The sequence below is a fragment of the Cryptomeria japonica genome, chromosome 2 (assembly GCF_030272615.1).
Source record: "Cryptomeria japonica chromosome 2, Sugi_1.0, whole genome shotgun sequence".
NCBI classification, from domain to species: Eukaryota; Viridiplantae; Streptophyta; class Pinopsida; order Cupressales; family Cupressaceae; genus Cryptomeria; species Cryptomeria japonica.
In genome coordinates, this window is record NC_081406.1 from 655,633,645 (window position 1) to 655,659,685 (window position 26,041).

The 26,041-nt window shown below is 34.0% G+C and overlaps 1 protein-coding gene across 3 annotated transcripts; it reads right to left on the reverse strand.

The window, feature by feature from the left end:
- Window positions 1–16,319: 16,319 nt before the first annotated feature.
- LOC131067707 (cytochrome P450 720B2) lies at window positions 16,320–21,997 on the reverse strand. 3 transcript variants are annotated; one of them, XR_009371604.1, is made up of 11 exons: window positions 21,769–21,997; window positions 20,991–21,318; window positions 20,748–20,897; window positions 20,382–20,618; window positions 20,175–20,264; window positions 19,606–19,684; window positions 19,207–19,325; window positions 18,992–19,110; window positions 17,199–17,274; window positions 16,613–16,695; window positions 16,320–16,480 (listed from the first exon to the last, which is right to left on the reverse strand). XR_009371604.1 is itself a non-coding variant. In XM_059216817.1 (10 exons), the coding sequence occupies exons 1-9, from the start codon at window positions 21,993–21,995 to the stop codon at window positions 17,208–17,210; spliced, it is 1,416 nt and encodes a 471-aa protein (XP_059072800.1). In that variant the 5' UTR covers window positions 21,996–21,997; the 3' UTR covers window positions 16,320–16,695; window positions 17,199–17,207. The 3 variants fall into 3 exon arrangements, 2 of the variants coding, with proteins under 2 accessions (XP_059072800.1, XP_057858813.2); XM_059216817.1 differs by having other exon boundaries at window positions 16,320–16,695; XM_058002830.2 differs by lacking the exons at window positions 16,320–16,480; window positions 16,613–16,695; window positions 17,199–17,274 and adding an exon at window positions 18,695–18,889.
- Window positions 21,998–26,041: the final 4,044 nt, after the last annotated feature.

Here is a 26,041-nt window from a genome sequence, read left to right on the forward strand (position 1 = left end):
GTCTCATATTTTAGATTGGGATGCCTTGCAGGTGGAGTCAGACGGGCAGCTAGCTTTGGAGCCTATTGACATTTTGGCACGCCGGACGCTAACCCTTCGAGGTCGAGAGCTGGACTAGGTTAGGGTCCAGTGGGATTGTTATGATGAGGTTACGGCTTCATGGGAGGACGCAACACGTATGAGATCAGAGTACCTCCACCTCTTTGATGAACTCTAGGAGGAAGTTCGTGCCTAGAGGGGGAGGGTGTGAGGCCCCACCTTGACTCAGTTTGACATTTCAGTGGTTTTTATATTGAGACTATTACGGATACTTTATTTTTATGCATTTTGGATTTAGAACTTATATGATTTCATGATTTGGATAACATTGCTATATATTGAGGATTTATTTATATGCTTTATGATATAGAACACTACATGATTTTTGAATAGGATGAATTTGCAGGACTTTACTATGATAATAGGATTATGATGTATGTTTAAGTGTGGATCAACATTATGAGAATTAGGGTGAATTGCTTATGTGAAATTGCTTGGATAAAAGATGTATTTAAATTGTTCAGATGTAAATTGTATGCAAGTGATGATGTGTATTATTATTCCTATGATTTATATTATATGTGGATATTTGAAAGTTACTAATGTGTAAATCGAGATGCGCAGGAAGTTATCCATGTGACCATGGAAATATTATGGAGAACCAAACCTAGACCTATGTATGTTCGTAAGCCAGGGTTTGTCTATTTAGAGAGACAACAACCCATTTATGTTGTATTTTATTCATAACAGTAAATGATGCATGTGTGTTAAGTGTTATTTAATTGATTTATGTAAAATCCACAAGAGATGATTTCATGTATTAAATTGTACAAGTGTTTTCTTGTGTCACTTGACACGTGTGGATTTAAATTTGAAATTTTATTTTTGTCTCTTGGTGGGAAAGTGTTTAACTATAGCTTTTTTCAATTAACGTAATGTGATGTCATAAATGCTTTGGGTAAAGAATCTTTGGGATGGTCAACATAGGTTTGACCCGAAAATAAACTTCAGAGGGGTTTAAAAAGGGTTAAATGGACACCTAGGGGTAGTTTAATAGGGTTTCCTAAAGCCCATAAGGTATACCTAAGGGTTAGGGGTAATTTAAGGCAAGTTTCTACTCCCATGTGACCTTTTAGACACCCTAAAAATTGACTTTTCTAAGTTGTGCGAAAATTGAAATTAGAAGATTTGAACCTAGTTGTAAACCTTCCTTTTCGAATGAGAGTTCCCTTTCCCATTCTATCTTACCTTCCTCTTTAGTTTTTAGAAACTTGTGAGAACTCTCACAATGGGCTTCTTAAGCAAGAATTAGAAAATTTGTGGGTAATCACCCACTCTCCATTTTTTGAGACAAGAGAAATTTTGAAAAGAATAGACTAGATTTTGAATAGAGAATTTTGGCTAAGGGTAGAAGGAGATGAACCATGGAATTGGGCTGCTCATCCTCAACAAAACTAACCTACCTTTGGGCAGATTAAGGTTGGTTGCCTTCTTCTTAAAATGGCTTTTTTATTGTATGTGTTTGAAAGTAATGTTGGTGTAAAAGATTTGCTTCCTTGCATGTTCTCTTGGAAATTTCATTTGGTATTTTGTGTTATGTATTGTATGTGTTTTTGGGAGTCATCAAGACCTCTTACTCTTGGGAGAGAGGAGGATCTTGTGGGTGGTAGAAGTGACAACCCTCGAGTGAGAGACTCTCATTATGAGAGCGATCACAAGGGATTTTGTGTGACCCTTGCTGCATGGCTTGTTTGTGCAATGGGGGTCATAAGGAGGAAAATAAGGCATGAATGCCTTCGGGGGCATAACGATTTAAGGGGTTTCTATACTTGATGTGTTTAGTTTTCCATGAGGTGGCTACATGTTCTTTTTCATACTTGTAGTTCTCCTCAGGGTAATTGGTCCACTACCACCCTTAAAAAGGTCATCACCAAGGTGTGGTGCAGTGTAGTCAGGATGGGAGTGTGTTTGTATTTGTGTGCATTCTGTCCTTGGTGTTTGCATGTTTGTATCCCATCTAGGGCTTGGTTCTTTGAGCTCAGGGGTGGCTACCAGTTAACCTAGGCTGGGAGGTGAGCACTCCATGGTCATAGCTTTGATTTAAAATGCAAGTTGTTGGAAGAAAAGAATAGGACAAGTGGAAAGTTGCAAGAGTTATTTGTTGCAAGAAATTATTTGTAAATGTAATTATTATTTGAAAACGTCCTCATTTATTAGAAATGAGAGACCCATTGTAAAGTGACAATAGTGTCTTTGAAATACGTTTTAAAAAGTTGTAATATTTTAGTATGCTATTTATTGCAGAAAAGAAATGAGTATTCCTAAAATTGTTTTTCCAAAGTTCAAAAGAAAATTTATATCTGATGTGTTTATGATAAATTGAATAGCAAGAAAGTTATTTAATTCCTATGCGTTCAAAAGAAAATAATAAAAAAAACAAACAAATAGATTTGAGTTGCATGCATATTATAGGCTGCATATAAATCATTTAAATTATGTTTTTTGTAAAGGCAATTTAGCACATTATAGTTCTGGAAGTAATACATTTCAGATCTATACATGGAAATGCTAAACTTAGTATTTAAATCTGTTATTTAAAATATTTGCAGAAAATGAAATCAAAGATTTTATAGCCATCTCTAAGGTTTTAATTAATAAATTATAGGTTAAAATAGTTGCTATTAATTTTATTAAATTTGGTCATTTGAATAGTTGCCGAAGAAATATCAAACTTTGTCATTTGTTTATTGCAGAAATAAGTCCTGTAGTTAATCAGATTTAATGGAAGTAAATAATTTCTAAAGATGTTGTTCTAAGAATACTTAGTACTATTAATTTCTTTATTTTTACAGAAAGAAAAGCCATATTTAGATAGCCTAACTAATTCTATTTGGCAATAAGGATACTAATAAAAAAGGAAATAATTAAAATGACTAAACTTACAAAAAATATCTAATTTGTTTTATTTGTTCAGAACAAAAAAAATAATAAATGCATGAGAAGAAATTGCCCTAGATTCTATATATATATATATATATAAACCAATTTATGAGCACACGTAAAAGAAAAAAATAAAATAAACTTGCTTGTTTAAAAAAAATATAAATACAAATTCTTATATATATAAATTTATTTCATTTAAATAAACAAAAAAATAAAAATATTATTTTAAAAAAAAAGAAAAAAAAAACTATATAAAAAAAAAGGGTTATTAACATGGGGGAAAAAGGGCCGAAGGGCCGAAGCCACTATGTGGGCACATAGTGGTCGGCCATGGTCTCCACTGTGTGTACACACAGTGGTAGGCCACAGTGTCGGCCCGCAACTTCCACTATGTGGACACACAGTGTCGGCCACGGCCGCCACTGTGTGGACACATAGTGGTGCCGCGCCCACCACTATGTAGACGCACAGTGGTGCGTCGGGTTCCACTATGTGGACACATAGTGGCACCACCGCCTCCCCTCCCCTTGTCGTGAGTTTCCATGGCCGCTGCCCATCCCTACCAAAGATTCACCCCCTGCACAAAAAAAGGGTTACAAGAAAATAAAAAAAACCTAGCTGGGTAGGGCTAGGATAGAGAGAGGAATAAGATGTTATAAAAAATAAATAAAAGAAAGAGCATTTATATAATAATAAAAGAATGTTAGGGTTTGCATGGTGGTTAAGTTTAATGTTAAAATATATTTATGAATTTTATATATATATATATATATATATATAGATATACTTTTACACATAAAGTCAAAATGTAAGAGAATAAGACAAATTCTAGATTGTATAATTTATTAAGTGTTATAAACTATATATGTCTTAATAAATATATGGATTAGTAATGGATTTGATAGCCATAAGGATATTTTAAAGATGTTATATATATATATATATATATATATATATATATATATATATATATATATATATATATATATATATATATATATATATATATATATATATATATAATAATAATAATAATAATAATAATAATAATAATAATATTTTCGAGGTCTAAACATTTAGAACTTTTATAATAAATGGGGTAAAATTAATTTTTGTTATGGGGAGTTATTTAAACTTATAGGTAAGTATTCATTATAAAAATTTATTGGCCCTTTTGTCAATTCAATTTAAAGCATATTTTGATTATTGATTAAGATAAACTTTTAGACATTTTAAACAAAGTACTAGGACTAATTTAATTAGTTCCTCAAAATAGTAAACAACTTTTGGAGACTAATTCTATCTTCGTCGATTATATTTTAGGGAGATGATTTAAAATAAGTAATGGATTAAAATTGAGAAAATGATATAACATTTCTTTTAGAATTCGGCATATGATTTAAATTATTTTTGATTACTTGAGTTAGTGGTTTAAGTTAACCCAACATAGTTAAGACAAAACATGTTGGTGTTTTTCTCCATATTCATAAATTTAATATTTAAGTTATGATTTAAATTTTTTTTTAATCCCATTCTTGCCCTAAATTTTGGGCATGACAAACTAAGCCAACTGGTTTGTCATTTAGGAAGATCGGTTACTTTGATGATGATGAAGTCACAAAAGGTGACTCAAGCAAGAAAACTTGAAGATTGTATGCAAACCAGAATCTCATTGGAAAATAGCGGAAGAGACTCGATGCTAGCACTACAAACCAACAATCAAAGGATGAACTGGTAATATAGAAGTGCAATGGCATATCGATATACTGATATGACAGAAGGAAGACATGTGATCACCATAAATCTCAGAGTGGTGATCAGTTATTCAGTTGCGGTGGTAAAAGATGAGTAGGTGAGTTTGTGTCTATGCCAAATCATATGTTGGTAAGGTAAATTTCAGTTATCATGCAGTCAAGCATGTTTACCTATAGAATTTCTTGTTGGCACTTAATTGACTGAACACGACCCATAAATTACCATATTTGGAGGATGTGGTGGTAGAATTTGTTTGAAAACTTGGCAAAAATGTTGGAAGGCATGTAGAGAAAGAGTGGGAGATTTTGAGTTTGAAATATTCTGAAATCCATGATTGCTTTGATTGAGGGAATGCCTGAAAGTGTCGGCAGAAAATGTATAGTGTTCTTGAGTTCATTTAGAAAGATTTGATCGTGAAATTTGCAACAAGAAGATCTTGTTGAAGCCGATCCAACGTGAAGAGCACAGAGAGAGGAAGTGCTAAGAGGTTTTAGTAAAGTAGAGTGTGTTTGAGGTAGATTGACTAAGTGCAGAGTCGAGAGACAAAGAACCGATAGAGTGCAGAGCCAAAGGGTAGAGAATCGACAGAGTGCAGGGCCGAAGGTCAGAGGACCGACAGAGTGCAGTGCTGAGGGATAGTCGAATGGCTAAGTGAAGAGCTGAAGGTGTAAGAAGAAAACTAGTGTTGTGCAGAGAAGACACAACTGGTGTAGATTGAGTGTGATGCATTTTGAGATCTGATCAAGCTATCAGTAGCTAATTCAATAGAACATCCATCTGTTGCTTTCTAACCATTGCAACATAAATCCCTTAACCGGGTGGACTTTAATAGGTCTCTTTTGTAAAATCCCTTAACCGAGTGACATCTTAATTGATGTTCTTAAGTTCTTTAACCAGGCTACCTTTAATAGGGTAAAGGCACTATCCAGCATTGAATAAAATCCCTTAACTGGGTGGCACCTAACAGTGTCTTTGTAATCTCCTAACAGGGATGGCTCCTCACCTGGTGTACTTCAGAAGAGTAAAATTTTTGTGAGTTCCTACTCACACCTTGGTTTTCTCCCATTTGGCATTCCATGAGATAACTTGTTGGTGTCACTATCAACTTTTCATGCTTGCATATTTTACTTCAGTGGTTAAGTATATTGTTGGATATTAGATGAATGCAGATTTAAGTTAGAAGTTTAATTGTGAAAATTTGATCAAGTGCTGATTCACCCCTCTCCTCTCAGCACCGCTTGGGACTAACAATTGATATCACAGAATTAAGTCCTTAGAATCAGAAGAAGCTTAATCAGCTTAAGGAGAGATCCAAGATGATGCGTAAGGAGGGTCATAAGTTCTCTAAGGAGAATTACATTTTATGGTGTGGAAGACTAAAAATCTATCTAAGATCCCTAGGTGAACACTACTAGAATCATGTGATCACAGAGTACAATGAGCCTTCAGGGAATCTTACTTTGGAACAGATCGAGGAAAAACAAGGTAATACTGCTTCGATTGATCTGATTGTTAGCACTCTTTCTGATAATGAATTTGTTGAGGTACAAGATTTGAAAACAACTTTTCAAATATGGAATAAGTTGAAGACAGTCTATGGGGGAGATCCTCATGTTCAAAAAGCCAAAGTAGACAACCTTAGAGGAAAATATGATGAGATTCAGATACAGGAAGGAGAAAACATAGAGCAGTATAGCAAGAGGATAAAGGATGTAGTAAACTCCATTAAAAGTGTTGGAGGAAAGCTTGAGGAGGATGATGTGGTTAGAAAAATCTTGAGAACCTTGCTACCACAATATGCCATAAGAGTCTCTGCTATTTAGGAACTCAGATCCTTAGGAACAGTCAGTGTAACTCTTCACTCGCTAATCGGTAAGTTGACTACTTTTGAATTGAGCAATTATGACAAAAGCGTATCAAAGATTGACGTTGCTTTCAAAGCCTGCATGATGCATGCACCAACAAGGAGAAGGAAAGAAAATGGTAGTAGTTCTACTACTAGAACTGGTCATTCCCATGAAAGTGACAATTTTCTATCTGAGGAACAGGAACAAGATGAAATTGAAGCTCTATTGGCAAGAAGATTGCCATGAGGAAAAGGAAAGTACAAAGGTAAATTACTCTTAAAGTGCTTCTCCTGTAATAAGATAGGTCATATTTCTTCAAGATGTCCTAACAATGATATAGACATAAAGGATAATTATAGAGGCTGCATAGAAAAGAGCAAGAAGGAGTGTTATCTTGTAGAAGAAGGAGTCACTGATGAAGAATCAAAAGGATTTGATGGAGATGGCATTGCATTTGTGGTATTCAAGGAGGACAACATAGAGGAAGGAGATATGGCATTGATCTCTAGCACAAACTGATGTGGAGAATGGTTGCACTCACCACATGACCAGTGACAGCAATAAGGTCCTCAGCGTGGAGGATTGTAATGGAGAGATTTGGAAATGATGCTTCTTGTGCAGTAAAAGGTAAGGGGTCTATAGCCTTGAATGATAAGACAAATTTTATGATGTCTATTGGGTAGAAGGATTAAAATATAGTTTGTTAAGTGTTTCTCAACGTAACAATAAAGGTTACCGGTTAGAATTCAATGATGGAATATGTAAAATAAATGATAAATCAGAAAGTTTGATTGCCATTGGTAAATAGTCAAGAGGCAATTTGTTTCATTTAGACACCACCATAGGTAGCTGTCTAATGGCTAAGGTTGAAGACAGTTGGTTGTGGCAAAAAAGATTGTGCCATGTTAACTTTGATAGCATAGCAAAAGTCAGTAAGGCAAAATCTGTCAGAGGTATGCCTAACATAGTGAAACCTAAAAAATGCTATGTGCGAAGAGTGTCAACTAGGAAAGTTGACCAGGTCTAGTTTCAGCAGTAAAACCTTTTCATCTAAAAATGTGCTGGACTTAGTTCATATAGACCTGTGCGGTCCCATGAGAACCAAGAGTTTTCTATGGAGATTGGTAGTTTATGTTGTTTGTGGATGACTTCTCACGAATGATGTGGGTTGTATTCTTGAAGGAAAAATCTCAAGCCTTTCACATGTTTAAGGTTTTTAAGGTTTGAGTAGAAAGAGGAACCAAAAATAATATGAAGTGTCTAAGATCAAATAGAGGAGGAGAGTTCACCTCTCAAGAGTTCATGACTTACTGTGAGGAACAGGGGATTATGAGGCAAATGTTTGCACCCAGAACACCTTAGCAAAATGGAGTTGCTGAAAGAAGAAATAGAACTCTTATTGATTGTGCAAGGACTTTGATGATACAGATGGACATTCCACATATCTTCTGGATAGAAGCAATAAGCACTATTGTATACACTTTGAACCGAATACAGGTAAAGAAAGGGACAAATAAAACTCCCTATGAATTATGGAGTGGATACTCACCTAATGTTTGTTATTTCAAAGTGTTTGGAAGTAGGTGCTATATCAAGAGGGATGAGTATATTGGAAAATTTGATCCCAAGAGTGATGAAGGAACCTTCTTAGGTTACTCAACAAAGAGCAAAGAATACCGATGTTTAAAAAAAAGGACCGGTAAAATTGTGAAAAGTGCAAATGTTAGAGTAGATGAATACTCTGAGAAAAATGAACAGGACAGTAAGAGTGAACCGGAGGATTATAAAGGGTTCGAGTACAATATACCGATGGAACCTACTAAAGAAGATCATGTTGAAGTGGAAAATGAAGAATCCTATGAAGTAGAACCTGCACAACTGGTAGAAGAAGCTCTGAGGAGTGAACTGGTATTGGCTAAGTATGTCAGAAATAATCACTCAGAAGAAAATATCATCGGTGACAAAGATGCAGGATTTCTAACCAGAAGAATAGCAAGAGAGAATGGTTGTATGCTCTCCATTTTTGAGCCCAAAACAACAAAGTAGGCTCCAAAAGATGATGAATGGGTAAAAGCCATGGAAGAAGAACTGGTGCAAATTGAGAAAAAATGATACATGGACCTTAGTGCCCAGACCGGAAAACAAAAATGTAATAGGCACCAAGTGGGTGTTTAGAAATAAAATGGATTAAACTGGTAAAGTGATAAGAAACAAAGCAAGATTGGTCTTTAAGGGCTATTCTCAAGAAGAAGGTTTGGACTATGGAGAAACCTTCGCACCAGTGGCTAGGCTAGAAGGGGTAAGAATTTTGCTTGCCTATGCTACTTTTAAAGAATTTAAACTTTACCAAATGGATGTCAGATCAACATTCTTAAATGGGGTGTTAGAGGAAGAAGTATACATAGAGCAACCAGAAGGGTTTACATCTAAAGATGGAAGGAATATGGTATGCAGGTTGCAAAAGGCTCTATATGGGCTGAAACAAGCACTGAGAGCTTGGTATGGGAGGTTACATTCATATCTACTAAGCATAGGGTTCAAAAGAACTAGTGATAACAGTAACCTATATCTAAAGAGTGGAGCTGAAGGAAAACACCTAATTGCTGAGATCTTTATGGATGACATCATCTTTGGGGGAGATGATGAAATGAGCAGAAGCTTTGCATAACAAATGAAGTAAGAATTTGAGATGTCCATGATTGGGGAGATAAAGTTTTTTATTTGCCTACAAGTCTCTCAACTAAAAGATGGCATATTCATTAGTTAGACTAAGTACATAAGGGAAATTCTGAAAAACTTTTGGAATGGAAGATTGCAAACCTGTTGGAACTCGAATGGTTATAGGTTGCAAGCTATCTAAATATGCTGAGGTTGAAGAAGTGAATGAGACACTTTACCAATCCATGATTGGTAAGTTGTAGTATGCAGTACATAGCAGACCGAACATAGCACAAGTTGTTGGCTTGGTTGCCAGATTTTTTGCAAATCTGAAAGAGACTCACATGCGGTAGTCAAAAGAATATTCAGATACCTAAAGGGGACTGATGAGTATGGTCTCTGGTATCCACATAAGGGAGACTTCAGTTTAAGTGTCTTCATTGATTCAGATTGGGTTGGGAACATTAATAACATAAAGAGCACTAGTGGAGGTGAATTATTTCTTGGAGACATGATTGTATCTTGGACAAGTAAGAAACAAAACTGCATATCTCAGTCCACGGCTGAGGCTGAGTATGTAGTTGTTGCAATCAATTGCACACACATAGTTTGGATCAAGAAACTACTAGAAGGAATATAAGAAAAAGTGGTTGGACCGGTAGTGATTCATTGTGACAACACCAGTGCCATTGACATATCCAAGAACCTGGTGATTCACTCCAAAATGAAGCACATAGCCATCAAATATCACTATCTAAGGGAACACATTCAAGAAAAGGAAGTGATGTTGGAGTACATACCAACAAAAGAGAAAGTGGCTGAAATCTTCACCAAACCACTGCAGAAGGAAACCTTTGACTATCTCAGAGGTAAGTTGGGGGTTATGCCCCTCCATTCAGTAAAGTAAGCAAACAGGGCTCTACATCAATCTGGTATGATTTCAAGTTTTTTTTTTTAAAAAGACTATATTGATGAGTGTGGACTACTTTGGTTAGGGGGAGCACTCTTGTAAGTGTACATAAAGGACTCTTTTGCATTGTTGTCAAAGGGGGAGATATGATTAGAATGTAGTGATTGAGCTGAAGTTGCTGCATCAAAGAGCTGAAGTTGTTGCATTAAAGTATTACTAGTGATAGGGGGAGATATTCATTACTCAGGGCAGACATAATGATCAGACTTGTACAAAGATGAAGGAAGTAAAAGAACATGCAAATAATTAGCCAGATTTTGAAGTGTTTGCCATCAATGCCAAAGGCGGAGCTTGTTGGATTGTTGGCATTAACAAAACCAGTCAATTCGGAGAACTGGTATATGTGTTAAGATTTGTCATTGATGTTCAACACTTACCAGTGAAGACACTAACTGGTGAAGTGGTATAAGTGGAGTGTAATTTGTCAGTAAGAAAAAGTGATGATTTATAAACACGTGGAAACAAGATTGGTAACGAATGATCAAAGGTTCAATCAGCTCAAGGAAAGATAGACTAAGCCAACCGGTCTATCATTTAGGAAGATCGGTCACTTTGATGATGATGAAGTCACAAAAGGTGACCCGGGCAAGAAAAATTAAAGATTGTATGCAAACCGGAATCTCATTGGCAAACAAGGGAAGGGACTCGATGCTAGCACTACAAATTGGAAATCAAAGGATGAACCCATAATATAGAAGCGCAGTGGCATACCGGTATACCGGTATGATAGAAGGAAGATAGGTGATCACCATAAATCTCAGAGCGGTGATCAGTTATTCAGTTGTGGTGGCAAAAGATGAGTAGGTGAGTTTGTGTCTACTCCAAATCATATGTTGGTAAGGTAAATTTTAGTTATTATGTAGTCAAGCAAGATTAGCTGCGGAATTTTGGTTGGCACTTAATTGACTAAACACGACCCAAAAATTACCATATTTGGAGGATACGGTGGCAGAATTTGTTTGAACACTTGGTAGAAATGTTGGAAGGTGCGCAGAGAAAGAGTGAGAGATTTTGAATTTGAAATCTTCCAAAATCCATGATTTCTTTGATTGAGGGAACACCTGAAAGTGTCAGCAGAAAATGTATAAAGTGTTCTTGAGTTCATTCAGAAATTTTTGATCGTGAAATTTGCAACAAGTAGATCTTGTTGAAGGTGATCCAACATAAAGAATACAGAGAGGAAGTGCTAAGAGGTTTTAGTAGAGTAGAGTGTGTTTGAGGTAGATTGACTAAGTGCAGAGTTGAGAGATAGAGAACAAACAGAGTGCAGAGCTGAAGGATAGAGAACTGACAGAGTGTAGGGCCGAAGGTTAGAGGACCGACAGAGTGCAGTGTCGAGGGACAGTCAACCGATTGAGTGAAGAGCCAAAGGCGTAAGAAGAAAACTGGTGCTATGCAAAGAAGATACAACCGATGTAGATTGAGTGTGATGCATTTGAGATCTGATCAAGCTATTAGTAGCTAATTCAGTAGATCATCCATCTGTTTCTTTCTAACCACTACAACATAAATCCCTTAACCGAGTGGACTTTAACGAGTCCCTTTTGTAAAATCCCTTAACCAGGTGACATCTTAATTGATGTTCTTAAGTCCTTTAACCAGGCTACCTTTAACAAGGTAAAGGCACTAACCGACCTTGAACAAAATCCCTTAATTGGGTGACACCTAACAGTGTCTTTATAATCTCCTAACAGGGATGGCACCTCATCGGGCGTACTTCAAAAGAGTACAAATTTTGTGAATTCCTACTCACACCGTGGTTTTCTCGCATTTGGGTTTCCATGAGATAAATTCTTGGTGTCACTGTCAACTTTTCATCCTTGCATATTTTACTTCAATGGTTAAGTATATTGTTGGATATAGATGAATGCAGATTTAAGTTAAAAGTTTAATTGTGAAAATCTGATCAAGTGTTGATTCACCCCTCCACTCTCAGCACCAGTTGGGACTAACATTGAAGACAATGATCCCCACCTTTAGACGAACTTCAATTTGTCAACCAAGTCCCCCCCGTGACCTTTGTACCTTCAACTCACACACTAGGGGTTGCCGACAACTCTGGGTATTTTGTACCACCTTCAATTTGTCAACCAACTTCCCCACCCGTGACCTTTTCTATTCCTTCAACACACATGGCAGTGGTTTTCCGACAACCCAATACAAGGTGATGAGAACATGGCACCCATCGTAGGCTCAGGGGTACCACCTGAAGTTAGAAGAATTTCATTTCCCCCTTGGATGAAGTGACATCGACATGAAAATATGTGCTTTTTTTGTGACTTTTCTGATTTATCAAGTTAGACCAGAACTGTGAAAATTTCTTTTCAAGATAGGGATTTAACATGATTTTTGTTTCAAATTATGCTCATATGGTATTTTTTTGGTATGTCGATGGTAATACAAAACAAGTAATGGGATGATTGAGGAAGTTGTGGAGTAGTACATGATTGTAGTTTCCAATTATGTGAATACTTATTTATATAGATGTTATGGAAGTATCTACATGTAATGGGATGAGAAATCAACTCATCAATAACTACTTGTTTTATGTATCCATTTAGGTGCATTTTGTTTGTTTTATATGTACATGCAATTTAGAACATGTAATGGGATGAATGAGAAAAGATGATTGAGGATGTCATGAACTAGTACATGATTGCAGTTTCTAATTATGTGCATACTTATTTTATATAGATGATGCAATTGTCTACATGTAATGGGATGAGTGATCAACTCATCAATAACTTCTTGTTTTATGTATCCATTTAGGTGCATTTCGTTTGTTTTATATGTACATGCAATTTAGAACATGTAATGGGATGAATGAGCAAAGATGATTAGGATGTTGTGAACATGATCATGCTTGTAGTTTCCAATTATGTGCATACCTCTTTTGTGTAGATGTCATTGCAATTTAGCACATGTAATGGGATGATTGAGCATAGATGTCAACAACTACATGTTTTATGTTTCTAGTTATGTACATGAAAGATGAACAAGCAAAGATGACAATTTTATATGTCAATGCAATTGTAAAAATGTTATGGGATGAGGAGCAAATATTGACAAGTATTGTTGAGTTGGCAACCCAAAATCAAAAGTTGGCATGCCATCGATGATTTTTGCCATGTTAATGCTGAGTTCTCATCCAAGTCGCCAAAAAATACCACTTCAAACCCTTGACTAGAACGAGAGCGTGCCCACCCTCGAAACGTACCAAACTTTCCATTTGCATCGAACAAGCTGGCCTTGTGGCAATCAATCACTCGCACACCTTACCGAACATCTACTCTGCCCAATACTCATGCCCCCACATTCAAATTCTAACTACAGAGGCATTAACTATGTGTCACCTCTCCTTACTTGCACCTCCATAATCAACTACAACGAGGACACATAATCATTTGAAAACCTTTATACTTGAGAATTGTGCTACACAGACCATTCAATATGAAAGTGCAACATAAATCACAAGTACAAAGATTTCAAATGATAGCATGTCCTCGTTGTTTACAATTATGAGGATGGCATGTCCTCATCCAGTGACTTAATGTAGTTGTTCCAATTGTTGAGACCTTGGCCCAATCATCACATAACATGTGAATTGGATTGAATGTAACAAAAGACTCCTCTAAAAAACTAGTTTGTGGACCTTTCAATTTCGGTTGTGCTACTTATAAATGTGTTTTGATTACCGCTACTTCTGCCCTCCAAAAGAATATGGACCAAAAATATGTACATACACACATGTATATACATATATGCATATACATGTACAAACATACAAACATTTATGCATATACATCTACTAGAAAATTATGACATTTTGATTTATATGCACGAGTGGTTAATGTGCCATATTTCAAATTTTTAGTTTTGCTGTTAAATGGTTTTGAATTGGGGCAACCAACTCAGCGGTCTACGTGGGCGAGTTGAAAATTTGATCTTTGGGTCCAATTTGTGTGCCATGTGGACCCCCAAAGTTAGGGTGCATACATCCTAGATCCTCTCCCCTACTCACCTTCGAAAAACATCTACATATATACATGTACATATGTGCATGCACCTCAAAGTAAATATGTGCATGCACATATTTATATATGTTCATGCACATCCATGCACATATGTAGTTGCCCTGGATTTACATATGTGAATGCACACCTATGCACATACATGCACACACATATTTCCATGTACAAGCATATACATATATGCACATCCATGTACATACATATATGCATGTACATGTACATACAACATAGGTAGATACTTGATTTATACTGACACATGTATAAGGGATTCAATTTCACTGTTAATGTATAAGGGAATCAATTTCCATGTACAAGCACATACATATATGCACATCCATGTACACACATATATGCATGTCTATATATGTACATATATATGCATGTACATGTACATACTTCTAGGTAGATACTTTATTTATACTGACACATGTATAAGGGATTCAATTTAACTGTTAATGTACAAGGGATTCAATTTTCATTTACAAGCACATACATATATGGACATCAATGTACATACATATATGCATGCACATGTACATACTTCTAGGTAGATACTTGATTTATACTAACACATTTATAATTGATTCAATTTCACTATTAATGTTTAAGGGTTCAAGGATTCCTAATAATTAATTGTGTACATGGACATACATAATGTATTCAATGAACTTCACAACTATAAATGAAATTTGGCAAACATTTGTAAAATTATGATACATGTAAAGTGATTGCAACAAATTAGAATATAAACCCTTAGTCAATGAACACAATGTAGAAGTGATATGGAAATTACTTTAACAGTGAACCGTAAGCCATAAACCCTTTAAATGTAAAAGTGAAATTGCAACTCTAAATGAAGTGAATCCCAAAATCAAGTCAACTTTGAAACCCGTAAAATATATTATAAATTAAAAGTGAGAAGTTGAAGCCATATATACATTAACAGTGAAGAATTGTAATTGAAACCCAATGAGTATGTAAATGTGTTCACATTGATTTAAACCCAGTTGACAATGAACACACTGACTTATTGATTTATACCCTACGACAATGCTCTTTTTAGAAAAGTGAAGATGTTACAATGTTTTTTTTTGAAAAGTTAAGATGTTAAAATATTACATAAAGAATGTTCATAATTACTAAAAGTTGGAAGGAGTCATGGTTTTCATTTATATCAATTTTTCCATTTCAAAGTCTCAATTCAAAAAGAATTGCTGAGTATTACTATCATTATCCATATGTAAATAAATTTGTTTTAGTGGTTTGACTAAAAACAAAAATACAATGAAAAAAAATGTGTTGAACTTGGAGATGTAAAAGTTAAAATATAAAAAATATAGTGAATGTAAAAAATACATAAAAATTAAACATCAATTTTAAATAATACATAAATTAAATTAATTTCATTAATAAAATATAAAAATTTAATAATTAATTATCTATAGAATTCAAAACATAAAATTAAATATTGAACTAGTGATTAACTACTAATTAAATAATTTTATCTAAACCAATCAAAACTTTTCTGTTTTTATATATAATTAACTTTAATGTTTTAGCTTTATGTATGTGAAATTTTTTTATGTCAAGTAAATAAAAATCTATTTTTCTTCCATTTTGATTGATAGTATTTGAAATCCCAACATTTTGTGGAGGCATAATAATTTTTTTTCTAATGACATGTATACTAACTTATTTTGGATTTTTCAATCTTAGTGAAATAACAAAGAAAATAAAATATCCCATGCACAAAACAACAACTATTTAATCACAACATTTAGCAGATGCATAATAAGAATATTTGAAATCCCAACATTTAGCAGACGCATAATAAGAATATTTCTAATCACAAGTATACTAACTTATTTATAAAATAAATAACTAGCAGTTGCAGGAGAAGTGCTTGCAACAGGTCGCCGATAGGCGAGGCTGAATTTGGGGGAAGAATTGTTATAGTGGAATGACTGAAAGAGTAGTGAATAGTTAAAATGTTGCAACAACATGTAGAAGTAGATAAAACATCCAACATTAAAGCTAGTCAAAGGGAAGCAAGAACATAATTTAGAAACATTAATATAGGTGATGGTTTGAATTATATTGTATAAATCAAAAAGTCCTTGAGTATATCTTGAAACTCTTATTAAGAGTGAACCATCTGATGCATAATCCTTAATAAGAAATTGTATAATAAACCTTAAAAGCCTTATAGACAGTCAAAGAGATCCAAAGAATCAATCCTACAGTGGGAAGAAACCAAACGAAGTGAGGAAAAGTGTGCAATAAATTGTATATAAAAATTGTAGATGATAGATTGAAAGAGAATGAATATTTTAACTTTTAGAGAAAAGTCTTAGTTTAATCTTCCTTACCTTGGCTAAAATGACTTTATTTTGTAGAGGAAATGATTCTAGAATTAGAGAACCAAACTGATGTACAAGTCATTTATGAAACTCTGGAAATGGAAGCAAGAACATAACTTAGAAACATTAATAAATCTTAAAAGCTTTATAGATTGTCGAAGAGATCATTCGAAATTAGAAGTAATAATTTAGAGGTGAACAAAACACATCCAATATAAAATTAAACCAGATCTCAAAAATATAATGTTATGAATCTTGTTACATAATATTTTAGTGAAAAGCTTACAATATAAGCTGAAACCCTTAAAAAATATCAAATATATTATTGCACATTAAAAAATCTTAGACTTATGCTTTAATGTGATGGTTATTTGTGTTTAAATAAAATATTGATGTAGAGAAAGGATAAATTGAAGCTAGAACAAAAATCCTATACCCATACTTTAATGTAATGTTTATTTCTGTTTAAATTAAAAATTGGTGCAGAAATAGAGAAGTTAAAGGTAGAAGAATTTGTGGAAGCATCAAGATAAATAATATATGGGGTAAATTTATGAAAGTTGAACTGTAAAGAGAGAGGATAGGTTGCTGTTACCTTTCATTTTTATGCGATGAGAAATGGCCGTTGCAAGTCTCGATTTTCCTGGTCCACTGATGGCTGTAATTCCAACCTGTTTGTGAGAACAAACTTATTAATATGTAGCATGTGTCAATTTAGTGAATAGCCATATAGATTGTGTCAATAGACAATAAAAAAATATACATATACAACTACATACAGTCACCAACAATTCAGTCAAGTTATATGTACATATGTATATTAATTGGAATTTTCTATGGAGTTTATTAAAGTCGCTCAAATTCTTGATACATATGGTATAAATGAGAGGGTTGGTCGAATTTTTTGATACATATATGACATATATTAAAGTAGCTCAAATTAAATTCCTTGATGCATAGGACAGTGTAAAGATTGATAAAGAGGGTTGCAAACATAGGATAGCATATAGATTGATCTAGCATATATATTTAATGAGTATACGTATTGGTTGTACATACTTTCTATGGCTGTAAATATATAGCGAGGGTTGGTGACATATATAATTTATGGGATACTTCGGACATTAGTGTGCCATAGCTTATTTTGAAATCAAAAGTATAAATAGAATGCATTCCTCTTAGTCATGAGATGTATTGAGAATATATGTAATGATACACACAACATGAATGATGAACGGAATAAAAAATGAATTTGTTAAGACATTGACAAGCTTCATAACCTACATAAGGATCTATAAAAATCGTTACCTGTTACTCATATGCTGAACTAATCATGGTTTGCTAGACTTTCTGATCTTTACAAAAATACCATAGCTCTGTGATAGTCATTATATTTCAAAAACAAAATTAGAAAAAAGTGGGCTTGTTAGAAAATACCTTGGAAGGTGACATAACTACAAAAAGGATTTGTCAAAGTGCTTACCTGCCACACATGTATGGTGAACCAGTCATGCTTTATCAGACTTTCTGGTCTAAATTCACATCTCACATGTGAATTTAGAAGTGAAGTTTAAAATTGCAAAGTATAAAATTGAGAAGTCAAGTTTAAAATTGCACATCTCACATGTGTTTTTGTTTTTTGAAGTAGTTAGAAAATATGCCTTTCTTTTTTTTAATAGAATTTTGTAATGACGATATTTGTAATTAAGTGAATTTAATTTTCTCTATAATTAATTGAAATATATCAAATTATTCAAATATAAATATATTGTCTTATTATAATTAGATTGTTTAAGTTATTTGTTTTATAATGATAAAATATTCAAGAAAATAAAATAGTTTAAGTTTATATATATTATCTTAAAATAATTTAATCATACATATTTTAAATCCTACAAATTAAAAATATTTGAATATATTTATTAAAATTAACAATAAAGGAGCAAACTAAAATGTCAATCATAATGAAATAGAATGCATGTGACATTCATAACACAATTAAGTTAATTATTTTAAGGAAAAATATTAGTATTCTTTTATTCTTAATTATCTATTTATAACATATAAATATCAATTTAAAAAACAACAACATTAACTAATATTGTCTTATTTATGTAATTATTGTAGTTTTAAAAAATTCAACATTTTACAAGATAATAAAAATTGTGGAGAACTATATTGAGCTCTCCTCATTCTTGTGATCGAGAATGCAGACGAATTGGATATCCCTTTGCCATACTAGGAAAAGGAAAGTATATGGCACTAGAAGCTTCTAGCAGCTCCCACCTATTCATTGTAGTCACACATTTAAATAAAAAATAATTAGAAAAAAATAAATTTATAAGGGTTATATGTTCATTAAAAACAAAAAGAATATATGAAGCTAACCTGAACTTAGTGACTAAGTTGTGAAGGAAGAGAGCAATTTCAAATCGAGCGAAATGATATCCTGGGCAAAGTCTAGCACCTTTACCAAATGGCATATACCAAGGATTTTGAGAAATCTCCTGCAATCAATTAATGATGAATAATAATTAGTTATGTACCAAAATCCATCCATTAACTTGTTCTATATAAATTAGCATTTCACTCGCATCACATACATGGCCCTCGTTTTGCCAACGCCATGGGTTGAACTTGTGAGCTTCAAAATGATACTTCTCATCCAAATGTTGGGCACTTAAGAACACAAGCACTGCCCATCCTTTTGGAATAAGAAAATCTGCATTAACATAAAATCATTAAATTATATTTAAAGATACATGCACACAATATATATATGTAGGACCAATTATAAAAAATGAAATCATCACAAACCACCCAAAATACAAATATCCAATTAACTACCATTACCTAAGAAATTTTGTAATTTTTTTTATAAAGTCAACTATTATTTAGATCATTCATAAAAGCGCATTAATCTAATAATACAGTGATGTTGATATCTATGTAATCCAATTATGACATGAATTTGAAAGTTATAAAAGAACTCTAAATTAAACCTTTGTATTCAATGTCTTCTTTTGGTTCTCTGAAAAGACACGGAGCAACACTAATCATACGAAGTGTTTCCTTTATAACCTACAATGATTATAAAAACACAAATTAAAAAAACTAAAAATACATCTAAAGTTGTTTAATATTATTTTTAGATTTGATTACGTTAGAGTTTTTTATCACACCTCATCCATCATCATAATAATAGAAAACTAAAGGATAAGAAAATCGTTGATATAAAAACTCCAATATAATCGAATCCAAAAATAATAATGAATAGCAATATGAATTGTAGAAACTTCATGTCATTAATATTTAAAATTAGCGATAAATATTGCAATTGTTTATGGATTGGATTGTGTAGAGACTTTTTTCATCAATTTTTGGAATCATACTTAATGATCCATCATCACTATGAAAATAGAGAGTCCAAAGAGAAAAAAAAAATTACACAATCTAATGGCAAAACAATTGCAATATTCACTATGAATTATGAAAACTTGATATCATTAATTAATGACAAATTTAAAATGATGAAATAAATCGAAATATATTGTATGTATAATGTACTCACGCATTGAGTGAATTTCATTGACATATAATCATCCCACGTTAGCTTTTGTTCATCTTTACCTTTAGACTTTAAGATAGCATCATGTTCTTCCTGATCATTACCAAATCAAAAAAAATCGTTATTCCAAAAGTTTTCATACTAGAGATCATTATTTTCAACATTAGCAGTCTTTTTGGATTGCTGACTACTTTAATTTTTGAGCCTGACCGTAATCTCCTTCAATGCCTGCGGATTCTCAGTGAGAAACTTCACAGCAAATGCCATGGTAGTCGACGAAGTTTCGAACCCCGCAAAGAGCAAAAACAATATAAGATCTGCAATGATCTCGTCTGAATAGATGCCTTCTCTCAAAAGCTTCGTCAAGAGATCGTTATGGTCCACTTCTGGATGTTCTCTTCTGTCCTCTATACACTCATAAATCTTTTTTATCAAAGTTTTCCTTGCCTGCAATGCAAAATGGAATCCATTATCACTATAACTTAGCAGCACTGCAAATTCTGAGCCAGAAAGGCAGAAGAATATATAAAAGAGAAATGAGAGGGGAAGGCTGAATTCAAGCTTTACAAAACGTACCTTAAATCCCCTGGCAAAAGTAGTTCCAGGAATATTGACGGGCAAGCAGAGCATCGCTCCAATGTATTCATCAAAAGCTTTATATATATCTTCCAATTCCTCAGCAGGGGGTAAATCCAGCAACTTTTTCCCCATTAAGTTCAGAACAAGCTGAAAGACAAAAAGATTCAAAGGAAAACAGAAATGAGATGATTAAAAGAAGTATACAGCTATTTTAAAATTTCAAGGTTGCATTTTGCTTGCCTGATGGCACTTGTGCTGAAGAGGGATCTCTCTCTGTTTTTCCCATTTTTTCATGCCAGTGATAAACACATGCTGTATGTCTTCCTTGAAGTCAGAGTCCAGATTCTCATGCTTCAACAAATTCCCAGCAGTTCCATGGAGTTCTCTCTGTAGCTCTCCATGGACATTGATCAGACCATATTTGCCTATAAGTTTTACTGTAGAGCTCGGGTATTTGGCCTGAAACAATCTTCCCTCATTTTGCAGAACATATTTACTGAACTCTGGATCGACTGATACAATTGTCTTCGGTCTTCCAAACAAACTGCATCTGAAGATCGGTCCATACCTGTATGTATTTCAATATCACTAGTTAGATCTCATTGTCTTCTTCTTTTTTTTCCCACAGTTTTCAGTTAGAAACAAAAATAAGATAGCTATCCACTATACTTTCACTTTCACTTTATTAGTTAGAATTTGTGGATTTTAATTGGTCGCAAAACAATAGCTATAAACAATTAGTCCATATAGAAATAACAACAACAACAAAAAATTATCAAAATTTGATATACATTTAAGATCTATGATTGCCTGAAATTAACTATAATGATTACTGATACGCTTTTTCTATAAAACATCCGAAACCACCCACATTGAATATTTTCATGAACTACACAGAATAGAACTCCAATCATAACTATGTAATGACATCTGTGAGACCATCAATCTATAAGACCAAGAACCATTGGCGAAACAACATCGATACAAATATTTTTCAATAGAAAAAATCATTATTAACCTGCTTTCATGTTCATCAATGAACTTTCGACGATGTTCTTCATGTGAAGAATTGATAGAGTTGAAGAAACTGATACTCTCACCAATTATGGGCCATCCAAATGAGCCTGGTGGTAGCCGTTTCTTTTTGTTCTCTTTTCTCCATATTACTTGTCTTCCTAATACAAACAAAATTGTTACTGATAAAATGCAAGTGAGAATCAGTGCAAACACCATTTTTTTCTCCATTTCCTTGTGTTTGGCATTTCCTCGCCCAACCTTATATTTATAAGCACACAAAATATAAAAAAGATTCCTAAATTTTGTCCCATGTCTTTTTCAGTGTTTACCTATAACTCTTACCAGCGGTCATGTTGCTGTGGGTCCCTCTTTACTTATATATTCCTTTTTAAATCTATATATTGGACCATTTTTCTTTTGTTAATATTATTATTTGTATAAATGTTTAAAAAAAAATTGAACATTATATTAACAATATATTAATCAAAACATAGGTGAAACTATAAGTATCAAACCATATAATGAAGTTATTTGATGAATTTAATATTTTATTTTTAGACGAGAGTAAATTCAAAACTCTCCAAATAATCATTAAAAATAATAAAAACAAATGTTCATGTACCAAATAAAAATTTATTTTTCCAATTTGTCATATTTGAAATCTCAACATTTAACATAGCATAATAAGAATATTTCTAATCACACGTGTACTAATTTATTTATAAAATAAATAAATATTCATGCACCAAACGTGTACTAATTTATTTATAAAATAAATAAATATTCATGCACCAAACCTTCATCAAGATGGGTTGAGTCAAGAAAGTCCCATAACCACCAACCACATTGCCGCAACCAACTACCAAGCTAAAATGACACTAATGCCTATCCACCTTCGCACTCTTGACTTATAACTCTAACTAAAGCTGCCGAAAAGGTTGTTGTGGGTCCCGCTTTACTAAAATCACGGGGAAGGTTGTTGTTAAATTATATAAATATATGGTACAGGTTGTGGACTTTTTATTTTCAATTTCCATACATTTTACAAATATGTGATATGGAGTTTTCAATGATAAAATAATGTATTTTTATATTAAATTATATAAAAATATAATACATACATGAAAGATATGAATGAAATCAAATTTTCAAGGACTAATTCACAAGAGAAAAAAAATTCCAAGGATACCACTTCCAATCTTTCCACCAAGGTCTGACAGACTGAATGCCAAGCTTATGTAACAAATGTGAGGGTAAGGCCAAGACCAGAAGGTCATTAGTCTGTCGATCTGGTCTAGACAAACGAAACTGGACCTGGAGGTCATCCCATGACCGAAGGCTCATAGAAGCTCTGGAAAACAAATGCTTAGGTGTTCTAATGCCGTGTTTGTGAAAATGTAGAGCACTAACACCCTGGATTTTGGCCAATGGTAACCCTTCTTGAAAATGTCTCCATTCTTGAAAACACTAATACATTTGGCCTCAAATTCCAACAAAGGTTTCCAATAGACAAGGCAAATTGTGATCAAATTTGATTTTTTTTACAAAAATGCCCGAGTTCGTCGGAATTCCAACGAACTCGGGCATTTTTGTAAAAAAAATCCGGAATTCCGACGAACTCAGGCATTTTTGTAAAAAAAATCAAATTTGATCACAATATGCCTTGTCCGTCGAAAACCTTCATTGGAACCTTTTGAAGCTATTAATATGCATAGAAGCTTGTGATTGGGGTAGCACATGTCGACGAAATCCATCAGCAGGACTTACACTAGCGGCGAAGGGAACATTTGGTCTTGCCGATAGCCGATGAGGCTATCGGTAAGACATACACTGATGTAGACCTGACGTATCAGAGGGAGTTACACCAATGAGAAAGTCATTCACATCGCCAAAACAACTTTCTAGTTATCCCGATGCCCGATGAAATCATCGGAGAGACATACCCCGAAAAAAACTATATCAAGGAATGAAGGAGTAAGTTACACCAATGGCGCCAAAGAGAGAAATTACATCGGGGAGACCTAAGCCAATGAGTCGTTATTATATCAGATTTTAAAAGTGAGCAAAGTGTTCCTATTTAATGCTCACAATAGGCTCGCACGAAGCAAATAAAGAGAATGCTAATCATTCTGAATTGAACACTGAATGCAATTGATTGAAGTTTCTTAGCTTTGAGTCCTTTTGGTAGGCAGAGTTAATTAGTAGAGATTGGAGCTTTTAGACTAGGAAGATAAGGGTTTTTAGTTGCAGAGATGGAAGCACCTAGCTCGACAGGAAGAAAGAGGCTGACACAGAATACAAAATCAAAGGCTAAAAGGCCCAAGATAGGGGAGGATGTCCCTACAAGAAAATTGAATCAGGACACGATAGACCAAATGCAAGCACCCGGGCCAAAATCCAGGAGGTCAAAGCAACATTTGTCCGGAAGGGACCAATTGGAGGATAAGTACAAGAATGTTGGGGACTTCTGGACAAAGGTGAGGGGCTATGAGCTATTCCTATTTCATGATTTAAGAAGGAATAAGGAAATACCCCTCTGCAACCCATGTTCAACTAACTTAGGAAAGCTAATTGTTCCTAATGTTTTTGTAAATTTGAAAGTTTTGGAGATCTTGGTTAGAAATTATGACTTAGTGGGAAGATGTATTCAGGGCCCAGGCGGGGATGCATTCATAAGGTTTTCTGAAGGTACTATTAATGAAGTGTTCAATCTAGCTAGAGACTGGTTTTGACATGCCACTGTCTTTTGGAGAATTGGAAGAAGAATACAGACGAATGGATACTGCATATTTGGGATGGAAGTTGGCCATTCATAGGAAAGAGCTAGGGATGCTTACAGAACAGGATGGACCACCTTTGAACATTGAACTTTTTAGACACTATTTGTAATATACTTACATGTCTTGCGGGAAATTGGGAGGTGTAGAGGTTCTTGATTTAATGAACATTGGACCTATGGTCTTGGCCTCTAATATTCAGATGTATGAACCCAGGCCTTTCGATTATGCTTCCTACTTGGTAAATAAACTACATGAGGGTTTTCTCGATCTCCAAGCAAATCCAAGCCCTCATTTCAAATTATATTCATTGTTGATGCACATTGTGTTGTTTTACGGACGATTTCGGGGAATGTGGCCCAAAGAACTAATTTTGCATACTAGAAACAAAGAAGGTGAAGAACAAACAATCCAATTATGGACTTCCGTTTGGGACTCTCATTTCATGAGGTCCAATTATATTAAATTTGAGGAATGGATAGTTAAGCCTATTTGCAGAATATACAGTGTCCCATGTGATTATTCTATTTCAGATGAAATCAAAGCTTTTTTGAGACCAAAAGAATTTGATAGCAAAAAGATAGTAGACCATAATTGGGGTGATTGGTTTGTAGACAAAGACTTCACATGCTTTCGAATTTATGGGTTCGAAGGAGCCCCATATATGCTGCCAAAGTGTGTTCCTAACAGAATTGCCTATTTGGAAATCATGAGGCAGTTGAGCATTTCCAATGCAAAACACTTTGGAGATCTGCGTAAGCAATCTTTTCTACTTGGTACTCTTAGTTTTGGGGATTTTACAATTGTTTCTACAAAAGCCTATGAAATTATTGATAGAAAGTTGATAGAAGAATATAATTTGTTTGAGCACTTTTCAAGAAAAAACTATGACCGAGAGGGGTATATTCATTCCTGCAAAAAGAAGAAAAATTTGGGCGATTATCCTCATATTGGTTTGGAGGCAGAGGATGTATTTAGAAACATGAAGGAAGTGGAAGCCCAAGTTGTCATCGATGATTTAAACAGACAATTGGAAGAAAGAAGGCAAAAGCTAAGGGAGATGGACTCTGAGGAAGAAGAAGAAACTGTAGAAAATGAGTCTGAGGATGTTGAGGTTGTTTCCAGGTCACAAGCAAAGGAAGTAGAACATACACAAAATGAGGATGATCAAATTGTGGCAACATTGCAAATTAACCAAGATGTGAGGTTGGAGGAGCATACTGATTTTGTGTCTGATGATGTATTTGTTAAATCAAAATAATTTAAAACATTTCTTTATAATTTTAAAGGTAAAAGGCTGAGAGAGTCAATCCCTAATGTGACCCCTAAAAAATGAGGTTGAATTGGTAACGAGGTTAAGAGCAAATATTGATGCAGAATTGTCAACAATGACTCCTCAAAAGGGAAAACAATTATTAGCAGAGGTTGGAATAATAATTTTTCCAGGATGGGATATGAGGGCCTCATTTATCTTTGATAGTTTACTTCATTCTAAAA